At 33.0% G+C, this 17,645-nt stretch overlaps 1 protein-coding gene and 1 pseudogene across 9 annotated transcripts in view; both read left to right on the top strand.

Annotated features, from left to right (window-relative positions):
• HERC4 (HECT and RLD domain containing E3 ubiquitin protein ligase 4) overlaps nucleotides 1-17,645 on the top strand; it is a 121,933-nt gene that overhangs the window by 98,789 nt on the left and 5,499 nt on the right. For all 9 annotated transcript variants that reach the window (XM_039871939.1, XM_039871935.1, XM_039871934.1 and 6 more), the window contains 4 exons: nucleotides 10,344-10,510; nucleotides 11,138-11,204; nucleotides 13,581-13,663; nucleotides 16,967-17,150. In XM_039871939.1, coding sequence (XP_039727873.1) covers nucleotides 10,344-10,510; nucleotides 11,138-11,204; nucleotides 13,581-13,663; nucleotides 16,967-17,150 — 501 coding nt within the window. The remainder of the gene's footprint in view (nucleotides 1-10,343; nucleotides 10,511-11,137; nucleotides 11,205-13,580; nucleotides 13,664-16,966; nucleotides 17,151-17,645) is intronic.
• Nucleotides 9,788-9,906, top strand: LOC120609983 (uncharacterized; annotated as a pseudogene).

Here is a 17,645-nt window from a genome sequence, read left to right as displayed (position 1 = left end):
AAAATTGTGTGAAGGGTACGTTTGAACTCTGTATTATTTGTGTACTTTCTTGTGAGCCTTAAAGTATTTTAAAATAAGTATTTTTAAAAAGAAATAATACATATTTTTTCCATCAATAAAGGATATTTTATTTTACATGGGAAATTGAAGCATGTTCACATGTTGTTGTGATTAATTACTCAGAAAGTAGAAAATCAGTACGCAGGAAGATACCATTTGCAGGAGCAGGATTCTAAAGTTGTGAAAAAAGGATGGAATTTAGTGCACTAGTGGAGGATTGACTAGTTAGACACATAGATCCATAACATCAGGAAGGAAAGCAAGTATAATATGTAAGTACAAATCTCTTGATAGATTTGAGGTGGAAGATGGTGAAAGTTCTCTTAGAATATTTTTACTCTACAGTGAAATAAGATGCAAGGTAATTAAAGGGTTATGATAGAGAGAAGGGTGTTGGAGGTTCAAAGAGAAAGGAAAGGTGGTGAAATAACCATTTTGGGGAGTGGAAAAAATAAGTTGACCATGTAAATATAGGATTAGACTGGCAACATTGGAGGCCCATTTGAAACTTATATTTCAAATTGATTTAAAATGAGACAGTCAACTTGGTTGTGGTTTTTTTTCCTTTAGTCACATTTTGCTGCTTGGGTAGAGGTAAGGATGAGGCAGACAGTTGATTTTAACCAGTTTGGAATTTTAGCAAGTGAGTATATACAGAAGGGAATAAAGGTCAAGGATATGATTATTTTGATGGATCATGGAATTTAAGCTTTGTAAGGAGGAAAGTATGAAGACTTTGTTGGGGGATAAATAGAGAATTTTTTAAAAAGTGGTGGTCAGTGGATTGTAGCTGTAGGTAGAGTTGAGTTGTAGTGAGAGTTGAAGTATTGGGAGGAGTAGGTTATAGAATAAGAAATGATGGTCAGATATGCTCGAGATTTGGAGGGTTGTGGTTGGTTGTAAATGAAACCATAGGAATGGGTGAGATTTGGAGGGTTGTGGTTGGTTGTAAATGTAACCATAGGAATGGGTGTTTGAGTTGTGATGGAGGACAAAATGTTGAAAATAAGCACGTCAAGAAACTGAGAGACTAGTGTGTTGGATACCTTTTTTGCCTGGATATTAAAATCATCAAAAATAATGACAGGAGTAGTAGTATAGAAAGAAAGCATAAAATAGTGCCAAAATCTGTGAGTGAAGGAATTGTGGAAGGTTTTTAGATGACCACACAAGGAATGGTAGCAGGGGATGTGATCAGTTGGCATGTGTTTCAGAGGAGTTGGTGTTTTAGGAAGGTAAATGGAAGGAGATCTAGGAGTGAAGAGCAGAAGGCCTATCTTTAGGCCCAGTCATATGATAGGTTGTAAGAGAAAACAGACACTATTTATGAGAGCTGCAGGGAAAAGAGTGTCCTCAAGATTCAGTCTTGTTCATCTTGAGAAAGGGGAAGGAAAATTGGAAGAAGTTTGGGATATGGGCAGTTTTCAAAATGCTTGATGGTTAGTGCCAGAGCAAACAGTGAAAGGATTTGATGGAGCAAGAACATTTGTAAGATTGTATCAGATTTTGGGGCCTGTAAAATGCCACATGGAGGTGAGATTAGGGATGACTTGTGAGTTTTAGCTTACTGTGTTGATAAACAGGCATGTAAGACATGGTGGAATGGATAGTCCTGATGGCCTCTGAGGTAGGCAGACACTTTTCTTGAATTATAGTCTCCTTCCTGGCACTGGTATCTTAGGGCAGTTTGTACTGATATGGCAGATAGAATTTGAGAGGATATGTGGGGTGGGGGCCTGTCTTGCTAGGAACACAACTTGTTCTGTAGGCCTTTATTCAGTTCCACAGAGAGGTCTTGTTTTGAGTCTGGTGGAGGGTCAGCCTTAATAAGCTTTATCATGGGTCTCTGTGAGATGAGATCTTTTCAGTTACCTCTTGATTTGGTAAGTGGGAGCCCCCTGAGCTCTTTTGTGTGCATTTGAATTGTCCCCATTATTTTTTAGTTATTCTTTATATTTAGTACAACAAATGCTCTAAGCTTATCTTGTTTTTTCTCTACGCCAGCCTTGACATCAGCCATTTCTCCTAAGAGCTCTGACTTTAAGAGAAAAATGGTATTTAGAAATCAAGCTCTGGATGCTAAGTGTACTCACTACTAGCAGGGAGCCATTGCTTTCAGATTCTCACAACAGACAGAACTGGGAACTTTATGTATATACATACACATGCACATGTTTCATGGTTTTCAACGTGTATAGCTATATCTGTCTGTACTGAAACCATGAGGTTGTACTGATACCTCTAATTTTATGCAAACACCACAGAGTTTACTCTAGCTTTCTCCCTTTCCATTTTATGTGACTTAAATCACCAGAGAGAAACTTCACAGTCATCATCTTCAAGGTATTTACTCAATATACCCAGTATATATAGCCAGTCTTCTGGCTATACTGGCTAAAAGCTCAGCCCCAGACATGGGTGTCTTCAGAGTAGGTGTACTAACAGCTAAGCCCTGACAAGAGGGAGGGAGGAAGGCAGAAGGCTGCATGTTCTTTTGTTTTTGTTTTTTAATTTTTTTTTAATGGGGTAAAATTCATATAACAATTCACCATTTTAGGAATTTTAAAATCTGTAATTCAGTGGCATTTAGTACATTCACAGTGTTGTGTTGTGCAACAACCATCACCACTATCTACTTCCAGAACATTTCACCACCTCAAAAGGAAACCTGTACACATTAAACAGTTATTTCCCATTTCATTTTCCTTCTAGCCCCTGACAACCACTAATCTACTATCTGTGGATTTGCCTATTCTTGATATTTGTTGTAACTAGAGTCAAACAATAATGTGGACTTTTGTGTCTGGCTTCTTTCACTTAGCATAATGTTTCCAAAGTTCGTCCATGTTGTACCCTGTGTCTGTTCTTCATTCCTTTTTATAGCTGAATAATATTCCATTGTATGGATATACCACATTTTGTTTATCCATTCATTAATTGATGGACATTTGGGTTGTTAATATCTTTTGGTGCAATATTACGAATACTACTGCAGTGAACAGTCTTGTACAAGTTTTTGTTGATAACACTGTTTGCAATTATTTTGGTTATTTACCAAGAAGTGGAATTCCTGGGTCATGTGATAATTCTCTTTGACATTTTGAGGAACCACCAAACTTTTCCACAACGGCTGCACCATTTTATATTCCATTTGGCAATATATGAGGATTTCAATTTGTCCACATTCCTGGCAAACATTTGCTATTTCCCTTTTATTATTATTATTATTATTATTACTATTATTACATATTTTATTTATGTGTTTTTTATTATAGTAGGTGTGAAGTGATATCTCATTGTGGTTTTGATTTGCATTTCACTGAAGGCTAATGTGTGCTTATCTGGTCATTTGTATATCTTTAGCATTGTCCTTTTTTTGTTGAGTTTTAAGAGTTCTTTATATATTCTGGATACTTTTAAACTTATTGAATACATGATTTACAAATAGTCTCTTCAGGTTGTCTTTTCACTTTCTTGATAATATCCTTTGATACACAAAAATTTTAAATTTAGGTGAAGTCTTAGTTGTCTGTTTTTTGTTGTGCTTTTTTATCATAACTAAGAAATTGTCGAGAAATTTAAGGTCATGAAGATTTATCCCTGTGTTTTCTTCTAAGAGTTTTATAGTGTTAGGTGTTATAGTTAGGCCTTTGATCTATTTTGAGTTTATTTTTGTCTGTGATGTGAGATAAGAGTTTACCTTCATTTTTTGCATGTGATTACCTGGTTGTCCTGCTGTTGTTTGCTGAAGAGAGTGTTCTTTCCTCCATTGAATAGTCTCGGCATTCTTGTCGAAAATTAATTGACTATTATGGATTTATTTCTTGACTTTCAGTTTTATTTTGATGATGTATATGTCTAGGCTTTTGCTGGTACCACACTGTCTTATTTACTGTGTATTGTAATAGATTTCAAAATTGGAATGTGTGCATTTTCCCACTTTATTCTTCTCATTTAAGATTGTTTTGACTATTAAGGATCTCTGAAATTCTATATGAATTTTTGGTTAGCTTTTGTATTTCTGTAAAAAACACCACTGAGGTTTTGATAGAGAATATGTTGAACCTGTAGATCAGTTTTCGGGAGATATTGCCATCTTAACAATATTGTCTTCCAGTCCATCAACATAAGATGTCTTTCCATTTATTCAGGTCTTTAATTTTTTTCAGCAATAGTTTGTAGTTTTCACTGTGCAAATTTTACACCTCCTCAGTTAAATTTTTTTCTGAGTATTTTGTCCTTTTTGATTCTATCGTAAATGGAATTGTTTTATTACTTTTTTGGTTTGTTCATTTTTAATGTATAGAAATACAAATTATTTTTGTTTGTTGATCTTGTATCATGCAATTGTACCGAATTCTTTTATTAGCTCTAATAGTTTTTGTAAATTCTTTAGAATTTTCTGTATGCAAGATCATGTCATCTACAAATCCGTTAGATTTCTAATTTGGATACCTTTCTGGATTTCTTTTTCTTGCCTAATTAATTGCCCTGGCTAGAAAGGGTGAGAATGAACATGTGTTCCTCTTGTTCCTGACCTGAATGGGATGTTAGCTATGGGTTTTCATAAATCCCTTTTGTCATGTTAAGGAAGTTCTCTTCTATGCCTAGTTTGTTGAGTATATCTATCATGGAAAAGTGTTGGATTTTATGCTTTTTCTGCATCAATTGAAATGATCATGTAGTTTCTTTCCTTTATTCCATTAATGTGATGTATTACGTTGTTTGATTTTCTAATGTTAAACCACCTTGCATTCCTGAGATAAAGCCCACTTGGTCATGGTGTGTAATCCTTTTAGTGTGCTGCTAGATTCAATTTGCTATTATTCTGTTGATTATTTCTTTCTCATTTGTAAGGGATACTGGTTACTATATTATTCCTTTTCACATGTATGGTATTTTTAACTTTGGTATCATGATACTGCTGGTGTCATAGAGTTAGACTCTTCCCCACTCCCCCACTTCCATTTCTTGGACGAGAAGGAGTGGTCTTAATTCTTCTTTAAATGTTTGGTAGAATCTGTCCCTAGGCTTTTCTTTGTTGGAAGGTTTTTGATTAGTGATTCAGTATCTTTAATAGATTTTTTTTTTTAAAGATTTTTCTAGTTCTAGTATCAATTTGATAGTTCGTGTGTTTCTAGGAATTTGTCTATTTCATCTAGATTATATGTTTTGTTGGCATTCATAGTATTATACTATGAATAATACAATTGTTCATAGTATTATTTTCCTTTTTATTTATGTGAGGTCAGTTGTAATGTCTCAGCTTCCAATCCTGATTTTAGTAAAAGGAGTCTTTTTTTTCTTGGCTTAAGTAAAGGATTGTCAATTTTGTTGATCTTTTAAAAGAATCTGCTTTTGGTTTTGTCGCTTCTTTGTATTGTATTTCTTTTCTCTATTTCATTTATCTCCACTTTTATCTTTATTATCATTGTCCCTCAGTATCTGAGAAAGACTAGTTCTAGGATCCCCTGTGGATACCAAAATTTGCAAATGCTAGAGTCCCTTATGTGAAAGGGCGTGGACCAATACATACAGTCAGCCCTCTGCATCCACAGATTCTCAACTGCAGATCAAAAATATTGTTTTGATCTACGGTTGGTTGAATGCATGGATGAGAAATGCACAGATATGGTGAGCTGACTGTATTTTCTCCCTCCGTTGCCTTTGGGTTTAGTTCACTCTTTTTGTGTTTCTTGGGTAAATTTCCCTTTGAACATACTTTCCTTGCATCCCATAAGCTTTTGTAATTTGTGTTTTCATTTTTATTATTCTCTAAGTATTTTTTTATTTCCCTTGCAATACCTTTTTTGACTCATTTGTTGTTTATGTTATTTAATTTACACATCTTTGTGAATTTTTCATATTTCTTCCGTTACTGATTTGTAGTTTCATTCCATTATAGTCTAAGAAAGGTGTGGTTTTTTTTTTTTTTTAATGATTTGAGTCTTTATAAATTTAGTGAGACTTATTGTGAACTAACCTATGGTCATCTATCCTGGGAAATATTTTGTGAGCACTTGAGAAGAATGTGTATTCTCCTCGTGCTAGATGGAGTGTTCTATATCTATCCGTTAGGTCTAGCTGGTTTATCACATTGTTCAAGTCTTTTATTTCCTTACTGATCTTCTGTCTGATTGTTCTATCCATTATTGAAAGTGAGGTATTTAAAGCCTCCAGCTGTTATTTTAGAACTGTATTTCTCCCTTCAATTCTGTCAGTTTTTGCTTCATATATTTTAAAGCTATATCATTTAGATAGATATATGTTTATAAATGTTATGTCTTCTTGATGAATTGACACTTTTATCAATATGTGTCTTTCTTTGTCTCGTGATATTTGACTTAAAAGTCTTTTGTCTGATATTAGTATAGCCACCTAGCTCTCTTTGGGTTAGTATTTACGTGGAATATGTTTTTCCAAACTTTTACTTTCAACCTAGTTGTGTGTTTGGATCTGAAGTGAGGCTTGTAGACAGCATATAGTTGAATTATATTTGGTTTGTTTTGTAAGTCCATTCTGCTAGTCTCTGCCTTTCGTTTGCAGAATTTAATTAATTTAAATTTGAAGTCATTACTGATAAGGAAGCCCTTCTACCATTTTGTCACGTGTTTCTATATGTCATATTTTCTTTGTTCTTCAGTTCTTCTATTACTGATTTTTTGGTGTTTGATTTTTGTCTAGTATATTATTTTGATTCCCCTCTCACTTCCTTTTCTGTATATATTTCTGTTATTTTCTTAGTAGTTGCTCTAAGGGTTACAATTAACATCTTAAATTTATAACAGTCTATTTTGAAATAATAACCAACTTAATTTCAATAGTATATAGAAACACTGTTCCTGGAACAGCTATCTTTACCCCATTATCTTCACAACTTAGAGTTTTATACATTGTGTGCCCATTAATATAGATTTATAATCATTTTGTGCATTTGCCTTTTAAACCATATAGGGAAAAAAAGTTACAAATTAAAAATACAATAATATTAACTTTTATATTTACCCTTGTAGCTACCTTTATGAGAGTTCTTTATTTATTTGTATGGTTTTGAATAATTTAGCATCCTTTCCTTTCATGAAGGATTGCAGCATTTCTTGTAGGGAAGGTTTAATAACAACAAATTTCCTCAGTTTTTCTTTATCTGAGTATTCCTGGATATACAATTCTTGTTTGCCAGCTTTTTCTTTCATTCCTTTGTCATCCCATTCCCATTCCATATTGTCATCCCATTGCCTTTTGGCATTCTTCCATTCTGATTAAAAATTAGTGTTAATCTCGCTGAAAAGCCCTCCTATGTGGTGAGTTGCTTCTCTTTTGTTGCTTTCATTACTTTTCTTTGTAATTGCCTTTCAGCACTTTTATTATAATGTGCCTGGATATGGATTTTGAGTTTGTCATACTTGGAATTTGTTGAGCTTCTTGGATGTTAGATTTATGTCATTTATCAAATTTGGGAAGTTTTCAACCGTTTCTCTTTTTTTCTCTCCTTCTGGGACTATTTGCATGATGGTACACTTGATGATGTCCCACAGGTCTCTTGGGCTCTATTCATATTTCCTTATTCTTTTTTTCCTGCTGTTCTTCAAAATGGATAATCTCAATTGACCTGTCTTTAAGTTTGCTTATTCTTTTTTCTGCCTGCTCAAATCTCCTTTTGATACTCCTCTAGTGAATTTTCTATTTCAGTTGTACTTTTCAGCTCCAGAATTTCTCTTTGATTCCTTTTCATAATTTCTGTCTCTTTATTGGTATTCTCTATTTGTCAAGACATTGTTATCCTGGTTTTCTTTAGTTATTTTTCCATAATGGCTTTAGTTCTTTGAGCATATTTAGGACAGTTGATTTAGTCTTCATCTATCAAGTCCAGTGTCTGGGCTTTCTCAAGGACAGGTTGTATTTATATCTTTTTTTTCCTTTTGTATGCCTAAAAAATTTTCATTGAATACTGGACACTTTTTTTGTTTTGTTTGACTCAGTTTCTTGTTCATTTTCCACAGTACCTCCTATTCCTTCAGGTTTCTTTTGTTCTTCTTGTCTTTTTCTTGTAATCCCTGGCTGTTTATTGACATTAAAAAGTATCTAGATACTTTATGTGTATGGGCATACATATGTATGTATAGGCCTCATTCATGGAGTGAGTAGGTGGGGGTCTTTCAAGGGGGGACCCTTAAATATCAGCATATATAGGTTGTTTTTTTTTTTTGCCCTTTGGATTTTCAAGAAAGATTGTATCTCTGGCTTTCAGTATTCTAGTAGTATTCCAAATACTGGAAAGGAAAACTAGGATTTTCTAGTTGTTCACTGTATAGACCTTTGTTTGATCCCTTTGTTTTTAATGCAGCACCCTGACCATCAGCTGTCTCAGATTCCAGAGCCTCTTTGGTTCACCTCTCCAGAAAGGCAAAGGACTTCCCACCAAATGTTTTATTTTCAACCCTACTCTAATAACCTCTGGCTTTCAGAGCCTTAGGTTATACCAGCTAAGCCAGCTGGAGTACCTTTGACTTTATAGATATTGATTGGTACTTCCAATTTCTGAGTCTGCAGCACAAATTAGCTTATTTTCCATTGGCTTTCTTCCTTCAAGCTACCATTTCAGTTTATTTTCCTTTACCAATTGTGTTACCAGCCATTGAACTATTTTTCATATTTTGAAATATTAACATTTGTTTAGTGCTATTAAAACTGTCCCTTATTCTTTTTTTTTTTCTTGTGGGTTTATACTATTTTTATTCCTTTATTTTCATTTAGAGAGATTTCAGAAAGAAGAGAAAGTAACACTGTAGTCTGCTGTATTCGAGAAGGACTTTCTGAACTTAAATACGGATGTAGGACATCACAAAGGAAAAAGATTAATTTGACCACTGAAAAATACGGAATTTATGCATAACAAACAAAATTTAAAAACGTATAACAGCCTGGGATATGTGTGACAAATGTAACACAGAGTAATATCCCTACTGTATGAAGGATTCAAGTACAAATACACTAGCACCCAAAAGATAAATAGGCCAGGTACACGAAGAGATGTGATTTCACAAGTACAGACAAATCCCTAATTTTTATTATCACTAATAGTCAAAAATATGTACTAAAACAAGTTGTCATTTTTAACTCAGAAATGTGTATTTGTGTTTGTAGTTTGTATACACAGACAAAAATGTGGAAAAATAGGCATTTTCCTAGACTACAAATGGCAGTATAACCTGGAACAGGTGTGGAAGAAAAGAGTTTGACAGTATGCTTAACTATCTTTTGATTTCATAATTGTTCCTTACAAAGCAGAATTTCTCTTAAGGAAATATTCCAAACAATGAACCAAAATATACGCAAAAAAAAGATGCCCATCTTATTTTGAATATTACTAGCTAATCAGAATAACATTTATTGAGTCTTTACTGTGTGCTTCAGGAACTGCAATAAAAGCATTTTGCATACATTATCCCATTTAATCCTCACAACAACCATGTGAGATAAATACTGTTTTTATCTTTGGAAACACTGAGGCTAGACAGTGAATGAACCCACATCTGGAACCCCAGATCTGATGGGGGGAAAAAATACATTTTTCTCCTAATTTCTCTAAAGATAGGGGATAGGAGTGCAGAATAGGCATTGTTTACAGTGTTTTAATCTGAATGTTCAACTATAATAAAATAGCTAATTTAGAAAACTGTGGTAGTTTTATATGATGCAGTATGCAACCATTAAGAATCATGTTCTGGTCTACGGCCGTGCCACCCTGAACAAGCCCGATCCCATCTGATCTTGGAAGCTAAGCAGGATTGGTCTTGGTTAGTACTTGGATGGAAGACCACTTAGGAATACCAAGTGCTGTATGTAGGCATTAAAAAAAAGAAGAATCATGTTCTGGAAGAATATATAACAACATAAGAAAATACTTGTTTTGTAATTAGAAAAATGAGAAAACAAATAGGTTTTAAATCAGAAATAGAATTCTAGTAATCATTTAATGCTTAATGATGTGGAAATATTTACATTTCTAGGGGGAAAAAAGCCAGTTGTAAAGTTATATGTATAGTATGATCTCAGCTAGATTCTAATTTTGTCTTAGAGAATACATTGGGGTGAAAATGTGCAAAATAGTAACAGTGATATTATTTCAGGGAAATAGAAATGAGAATGAACCTTTTCTTGTCATTCATTACTTTTTTCAGTATCTTCGAAATTTTCTACTACAAGTATGTGTTTGTGTAATCAAAATAATTAATGTTTTAACTTGAAGAACAAGTCTTTACTTTTCTTCCTTATATTTTTAGACATTTGAAGACAGTGATTTGTTCCATCTGATTGGTGTTATCTGTGGATTAGCAATTTATAATTTTACTATTGTGGACCTCCATTTTCCTTTGGCTTTATATAAGAAACTGTTGAAAAAGAAGCCATCCTTGGATGATTTGAAAGAACTAATGCCTGATGTTGGGAGGTTAGTTGTAAAAGGTGGCAAAGGTGGAGTTTAGGAAATAGGAATGTACAGAAAGCTTTTCTTTTGGGTATGATTGTGTTTTGTTATTCTTGTTCAATCTCTAAAATAAACAAAAGTTGTTCTAATTAAGGAAAACAAATTATATTACACCAATCTAAAATACTATGCTGAAAGACTTATGTGTTTAAAACCATTTGCTAAATTTTTTAGTGGTTTAACAAAACTTTGCCAATATCAGATAATAAATTTTGAAAAGTGTTCCCTAAGAGTAGTTAAGTGATTTACTTGGACTTTTACTTTCGATCACCTTTATTCCTAGCTGCAATATGTAAAATTTCTTTTTATTTATTACATAAATGGAATAAAAGTTGTATATCAATAAGGACAGATGTTGAAAATGGGTGGATACACGGTCTTTGTTTTCAGAGGAAGAGATAAAAACCTTAAAGTGATTATTTTTCCTTCAACATTGTAAGTTTGCCATTGTATATCTACCATTCTGAAACAAATATAAAAGTACAAATTAAAAGGATTTTATCAAATGAGAGATGTATACTTATTCATAAACAAAACAGTCAAAATACCAATAACATTTTACCTCAAAGAAACATATATATTGTTTTGCAGAAGCATGCAGCAATTACTGGATTATCCAGAAGATGATGTTGAGGAAACGTTTTGTCTTAATTTTACGGTAAGCCGGAAAAAGACATAGGGTAGCCTGATTATTCATCATCTCTTTTATTTAACAGCTGTGCCTTATGGTTTTTCTTTATTTGGATGGATGGAATTCTTAAAGAACCCTTTAGCTAACATTTATTGAGCATTCACTATATGCTAGTCCTAGTATATGCATTATTTCATTTAATCCTCGTAACAATCCTATGAGATTGGTATTATTATCTTTATTTTACAAATAAAACTGAAAACAATCATTACATGTCAGAAATAGTATTTATACCCAGCACTGTGACTTCAAAGCCTATATGCTTTTATCATTATGCTAAAGATCTTTACAAATACAAAGGGTCTTTATTCAAGTGTTCATTTTTGAGTCTGCAATTACAGAAATATTTAGAGAAGCAAAGATTATTATAACATGAGAATATTCAGTAATGAGATTTCCACTTGAAAGATTAATTCCCACTCTGTCATCCCTTTCTGCTTCACACTGACATTCTTCCTTGACCATTTTGTCTTACCGTTGGATGACATACTATAATACAAATGAAAATACATCAGAATATTATTTGGCAAACGAAGTTGCAAATCTTGGAAAAGATGCATAATTTGCTTAAATAAGTGAAAGGGATGTTAAGTAACTTATCCAGTCACATGCAAAGCCATTGACAAGTGAGGATCTCGCAAAAGTAGACTAGTTGACAATGAAAGAAGAGAAAATCATCAAGGATTATGATAAGTCATGTCAGAAGGGAACAAATTGAATATTATAAATTAGACTCTTGGGAAAAGGTAAAACCTTCAATTTTATTATTTTTCTTTTTTTTGTTTTAGACTTTAATTGTGTATTTGTTTTCCTCCCAGACAGTCCTCTTTATGAATTTGTGGTTAAAGCTGACAAAAGATACCATATTCTGCTATCACACAATTTGCCAAAAAAATTATGTGCCCCCTCAGAATTCTTTGGTCATTTTGAGAATTTGCACATAGTGCAGTTATAGAAAATTTGGTAAATTTATGATGAAATAAATTTATTCTAATAATTTTTTTTTTTTTTAGAAAAAAATTCTCCTTGGACTTCTATTTATTACGAAATTTTGGTTCCCCTTTTCAGTTAATTCAATTATAACTGTATCAGTTACCTGTGAATCTTTACTGATCATCTCAATTGACTGAAAATTGGGTTCTGAGCAATTTAATTTCTAATTTATCAATCACTAAGTTTGTGAATTCATAGTATGTATATTCTAGAACTATGATGATAATTCAAACATTTCTTCCCACTGTCATTTCTTTCCCAGAGATTTTCAGTGGTTTTTTATTGCTTGCAGAGTAATAGCTTTAGAGTGGGCTTCAGGGACATTTATAATCTGGCATTTATTTAACTTTCCTTGTATCTTTCTATTCATACCAACTTGTCATGTCGCGGTTTTCTTTCACATACCTTCTTGTTTTTTAGGGCCATATATTTTCAGAACTTGGTATATCAATCTAGTTTCATTCATCCTTTTGTTCAATCTATGTGCTCATTCTTGTAGTTGCTTTTCAAATGACATTTCTTCTTTGAGGTCTTTCATATTTATACTTCCTCCAGTTAGAAGTAATTTTTCTTTCCTCTGTGGTCTGATAGCATTTTGTTCCTGTCTCTGTTATAACATTTTATTTTAATGAGTTGTTTACATATCACATTTCTCCTCCTTTACTAGATAGTAAACTCCAGAGCAGGAATTTATTCATCTTTTATCATCTCACTCCCACCATAGTGTTTTATAGATAGCAGGTACTAAAAAAATGTTTTAATAAGAGAGGATAATCCAAAAAGAGGGAATAGAAAAAGATACAGAGGTGGGAATAATATTTATAGAAAATTAGCAGACTAGTAAGGGAAATAAAAAGTTTCAAAATAACAACTGCCTTTATAAACCAAGTTAATGACATAACTGGAAAACCGCCTGTGATTAAGAAAACAAGGCGGATTCAAGGAATACAGGACTAGCAGCTTTCCTATGAGAAGAATGCAAAGCTGGTCTAAGCTGAATGCATTCTGACGCTTGGATTCTATTAGCTGTCCAAGGAAAATATTTTTTCTAATATTTTTCTCCAGTAGTGACTGTTACCAGGTTTTATGTGTGATACTCAGTTTCTTGTTCTTAACTAACAAAACACTTGGTAATTTATAATTAGTTAATCAAGGTAGGATTTCAGACTGCTAGAAAAGATGAGAATTTCTAGCTGTGACTTTATGCAGAATTCAGATAAGTTTATATTAGCAAAATTTCACCTCAAATTTATTCTTATATTTAATGAGAAGGTAGAATATAATAATAGGTTATTAAAATAATAAGTTTTGAGCCTGACATTGACTTTTTTTAAAAATTTAAATTAATAGATCACAGTTGAAAACTTTGGTGCAACAGAAGTGAAAGAGCTGGTTCTAAATGGTGCAGACACAGCTGTTAACAAACAAAATCGGTAAGTGAATTATAGCAGTATCAGTGGTAGTGATAAGATTTAGTAGGCATTTTTTTTCTATATTTAGAAACGTCAGAACCTTAATTTAAGTTTTTATTCAGATAAAACTTACCTTTTTAATGGTTAGTGAGAAAGTAATCTGCTTTTTGCTCTGAAATCCCTTCAAGACAATAATAAAATGTTTAAAAGATCATGAACAAAAACAAAGAGAAAACAGCACACACATTTTTGGAAGCTAGAAAACAGGGGTAACTAACTTTATTGAACTAGAGGAAGCAGCAACATAAGATGGACTGGGAAGAGCCAAGAAGGCAGCCACTTCATATTTAGAACAAAGGCTCAGGCACTGAGAATAAAAAATATGGTAGAAAGCTTATGGGGCTTAGGCGAATGCTGAAAACAAAGATTGGCTGTTACAAAAAGCAGTTAGAAACCCATTTTCTTTATCACATCAGAAACCTGGCAACTTCCCCTGTTGATTGAACTAAAGGTACTGTGAATTTTCAGGACAGTTTGTGGCACAGCCAGGAACAAGGAGCTTAACTGAAACAGGGAGTTTGAGAGTCCTTCCTCCTTGACACTGTATACTTCCTAACTTTTAAATGCGAATGGAGAGCCAAAGGTTAATAGACATTTAAGGAAAGACCAAAGCAGTCAAAAAGAATACTATGGAAACAGAAACACTGCAGGCTGATGAAACTCAAAATGATAAGGATAGCATTGAAATGGAATGAATGACATTTGTCAAAGAAGTGGTACCAAAAAGCTCCCCAGAACTGACTGAAGTACCTTTTGAGATTGAAAATATGGAAGTGAAAAAAAAAGACACATACCAAGGGAAAATACATGAAATTTCAAAATCCAGGAACAAAAGGGACCCTAAAACCCTTCTAGAAAACAGACCATATACAAAGAATTAAAAATCATAACATCAGACTTCTAATGAATGACACCGAAGCTAGATGGTCAAAATTCTGGGAGAAATTTATTTTTAACTTAGAATTCTATATCGAAACTATCAAGTGTGTGTGAGTGTATAAAAACATTTTCATGCAGAATCTCAGAGAATTTACTTCCAGTGTATTTTTCTCAGAAAGTTACTGGAGGATGTGTTCTACCAAAATAAGCAATTAAACCAAGAAAGAGGAAGACAAAGGATCCAAAAAAATAGGATCCAGTATAGGAGAGGGGCACAGAGGATTCCTTCTACAGAATAGCAGTGCATAGAAGGAGCAACCAGTCTGGGTTAGAGCAAGAGAATGGAGGGCTTCAGGATACTTGTCTCCAGGAGAAAAGTGCAACTGATTCTACCTAATATATTTGAATGAGTGTAGAGGAGATTGACATTTCCGACATTCATTGTTAAATGAATATTGAACCAAAAATTGTTACAGTGGGAGTGTTCAGGGAGGCAAAGTGAGATTCGGGCAATTAAAAGGTTAATCCTCACCTTTTGGAGTAGCTATTCAGTTCATTAGATAATACTTAAATTTGAAAATCAAGGAATAACAGTGGAACTGTGTTGTTGAAGTTTGAAGATAAACATCAGAAGAAGTAGCAAAAAGAGTTGCCTTTGAATACAGAATTCTGGTGGAACAGTGTAGGACAGAACTGCATTGTTCTATTTTGTTATAATTCTTTACAGAAACTAGCTTAATGGCTGTTGCCAGGAACTTGATCTAAATGATGATAGTCCTAATTCTGCTACTTAGAAGCTGTGTAACTTTAGGTAAATAAATTGATGTCTCCATGCCTCAATCTCCTTCTCTGTAAAATGGGATGATAAATCGTACCTACTGCATGGGGTTATTTTGAGGATTAAATGAGGCAATAATTTCAAGATGCTTAGAATAGTACCTAGCACATGTATGTGCTCAGTAAATGTTGGCTATTAAATAATTATTACTGTTTGACAGTTTTAACTGTGTATATCTCTTATTTTGATAAAAATGATACTGTTTTTAAAATAACATGAAAAAATTTAGTAGTTTTAGCTATCCTTTTTTTAAAAATATCTTGGTTTTGAAAGCCTTTGAATATAATTTAGGAAGATTTTTTTTTCTGCTTTTAAAGTTTCTGTTGTTGGACTAATTCTTTAAGTTTCTAAAAAAAATATTTTACATAGATTATTTAGTTTAGAAATAATTTAAAGAATTTTGATCCTTGTACCAATCCTAGTTACATAGTGAAAGTGTTGAAAACAAAAATGTTCGCACATGAAACAATTTAGCCTTTTTAGTTTAAAAAACATGGACTTTAAGGGACTTAACTAGTACAGATCAATTTGACTTTCTAATTAGATGAATTATAAAATTATGCATTACAAAATTATCTGTTTCTTCTCATCAGAACCTGATAGCATATGCCCACCCCAATTTTATATTTTTCAGTGGCCTCCTTTAACCTTTTTTTTTTGCTTTGTAAATTCAGTTTGGAATCAGTTTATAATTTGCTAGATGACTAAATTTACCAGTATTTCCATTTGTAGAATCAACCTTGTTAATTTAGAAGACAAAGATATAAAATATTGGACTCCTCTAATACCCATGCTCATTATTTTTTTGACCAGAGAGTCACGTAGAGTGTTTATGGTTAATAGAACAAATTGAATAAAATTGTAGCTCTAACTCCTGGGTAAAGGGCTTCTTTTATGTTTCTTTACAGTTTCCTTTTATATTATGACAAGCAAAAAAGCGTCAAGTATTTGTGTGTATGTATGTACATGTATACACACATACATTTTAAAAGACCCTGTGCTTGTAATCTTTAATGAGTATCCTAAAAAAAATGCTTTAATACTCTTTTCAGGCTTTTAGTTTTTAAAGTAATTTTTGTTCCATATTTTTTGAAACCCAAGGAAAAACAGACTGTTGTCTGTCAAATAATCTGAATCCCAAAGCTCTCATTTTTTCATCATTGAATACTTTTAATAGGTTGCTCGTTTTAGGGATACATGTGGAGTAGTGCATATAAATTGTCAATAATTCATGACTGTTTTAAAATTATTTTGATACCCATTTGCATCCTCATTCTATCAGGAAATGACGTGTCACTTAGGAATAGCCTGAGAATGGCTATGAATGGTAGTTGAGTATACATGCCTCATAAATATACCAGATCTTGTATAGAAAGAATAAAGTTTTCTATAAGGTCTTTATCTCCTTTGAGCCCTACTCATAATTAGTTTTGTACATAAGTAGAAAAAAGTACAGGAGCACTCAAACTTTTAATAAGACTATAATATGTCTTCTCTGTAAAAAAATGATTTTTATATTCTGTGCATGTGTGATTTTTCATTTATAGGCACGAATTTGTCGATGCTTATGTGGATTACATATTCAATAAATCGGTGGCTTCCTTATTTGATGCTTTTCATGCGGGCTTTCATAAGGTCTGTGGAGGAAAAGTCCTTCAGCTCTTCCAGCCTAACGAACTACAAGCAATGGTTATTGGAAATACAAATTATGATTGGAAGGAACTAGAAAAGGTAGGAGAAAACACATCTCTGATAGTTTATATGGAAAGGCAAAAGGAAAATATGGCTTGATGAAAATCTTGTCCTCTTGTTTATTTTCCATTTTACACTATTACTGTTGTTATTATAGGAAAACACTATCTATCCTATTCTACAATGAGTGGATTTTAATTATGTATAAATTAGATAGCATCTTTGTATTTGTGGTGTTCATATAGAAAAATGTCATCTATGACAGCAGTTGGATAGAAGCCCCAGCTAAAACTGAATGGCTAAAACTATTAATTAGCTAACATTAAAATAATAATACTGAGTCAAAAAGATAAAGAGCATTGGAAACTTTCATAAATGGCTAGTGGGAATACAAATGGTAATCCCACTTTAGAAACAGTTTGTCATTTTCATAAAGTTAAACGTACACTTGCTACATGACCAAGCAGTTCCACTCCTAGCTATTAAGTTATGTTCACACAAAAGTCTATAAACAAGGGATGAGGGTAGGGGGGA

This window comes from Pteropus medius, unplaced genomic scaffold (genome assembly GCF_902729225.1).
Source record: "Pteropus medius unplaced genomic scaffold, Ma_sr-lr_union100, whole genome shotgun sequence".
NCBI classification, from domain to species: Eukaryota; Metazoa; Chordata; class Mammalia; order Chiroptera; family Pteropodidae; genus Pteropus; species Pteropus medius.
The sequence above is the reverse complement of the archived record's forward strand: the minus strand, read 5'-3'. Positions and strand labels throughout refer to the sequence as shown.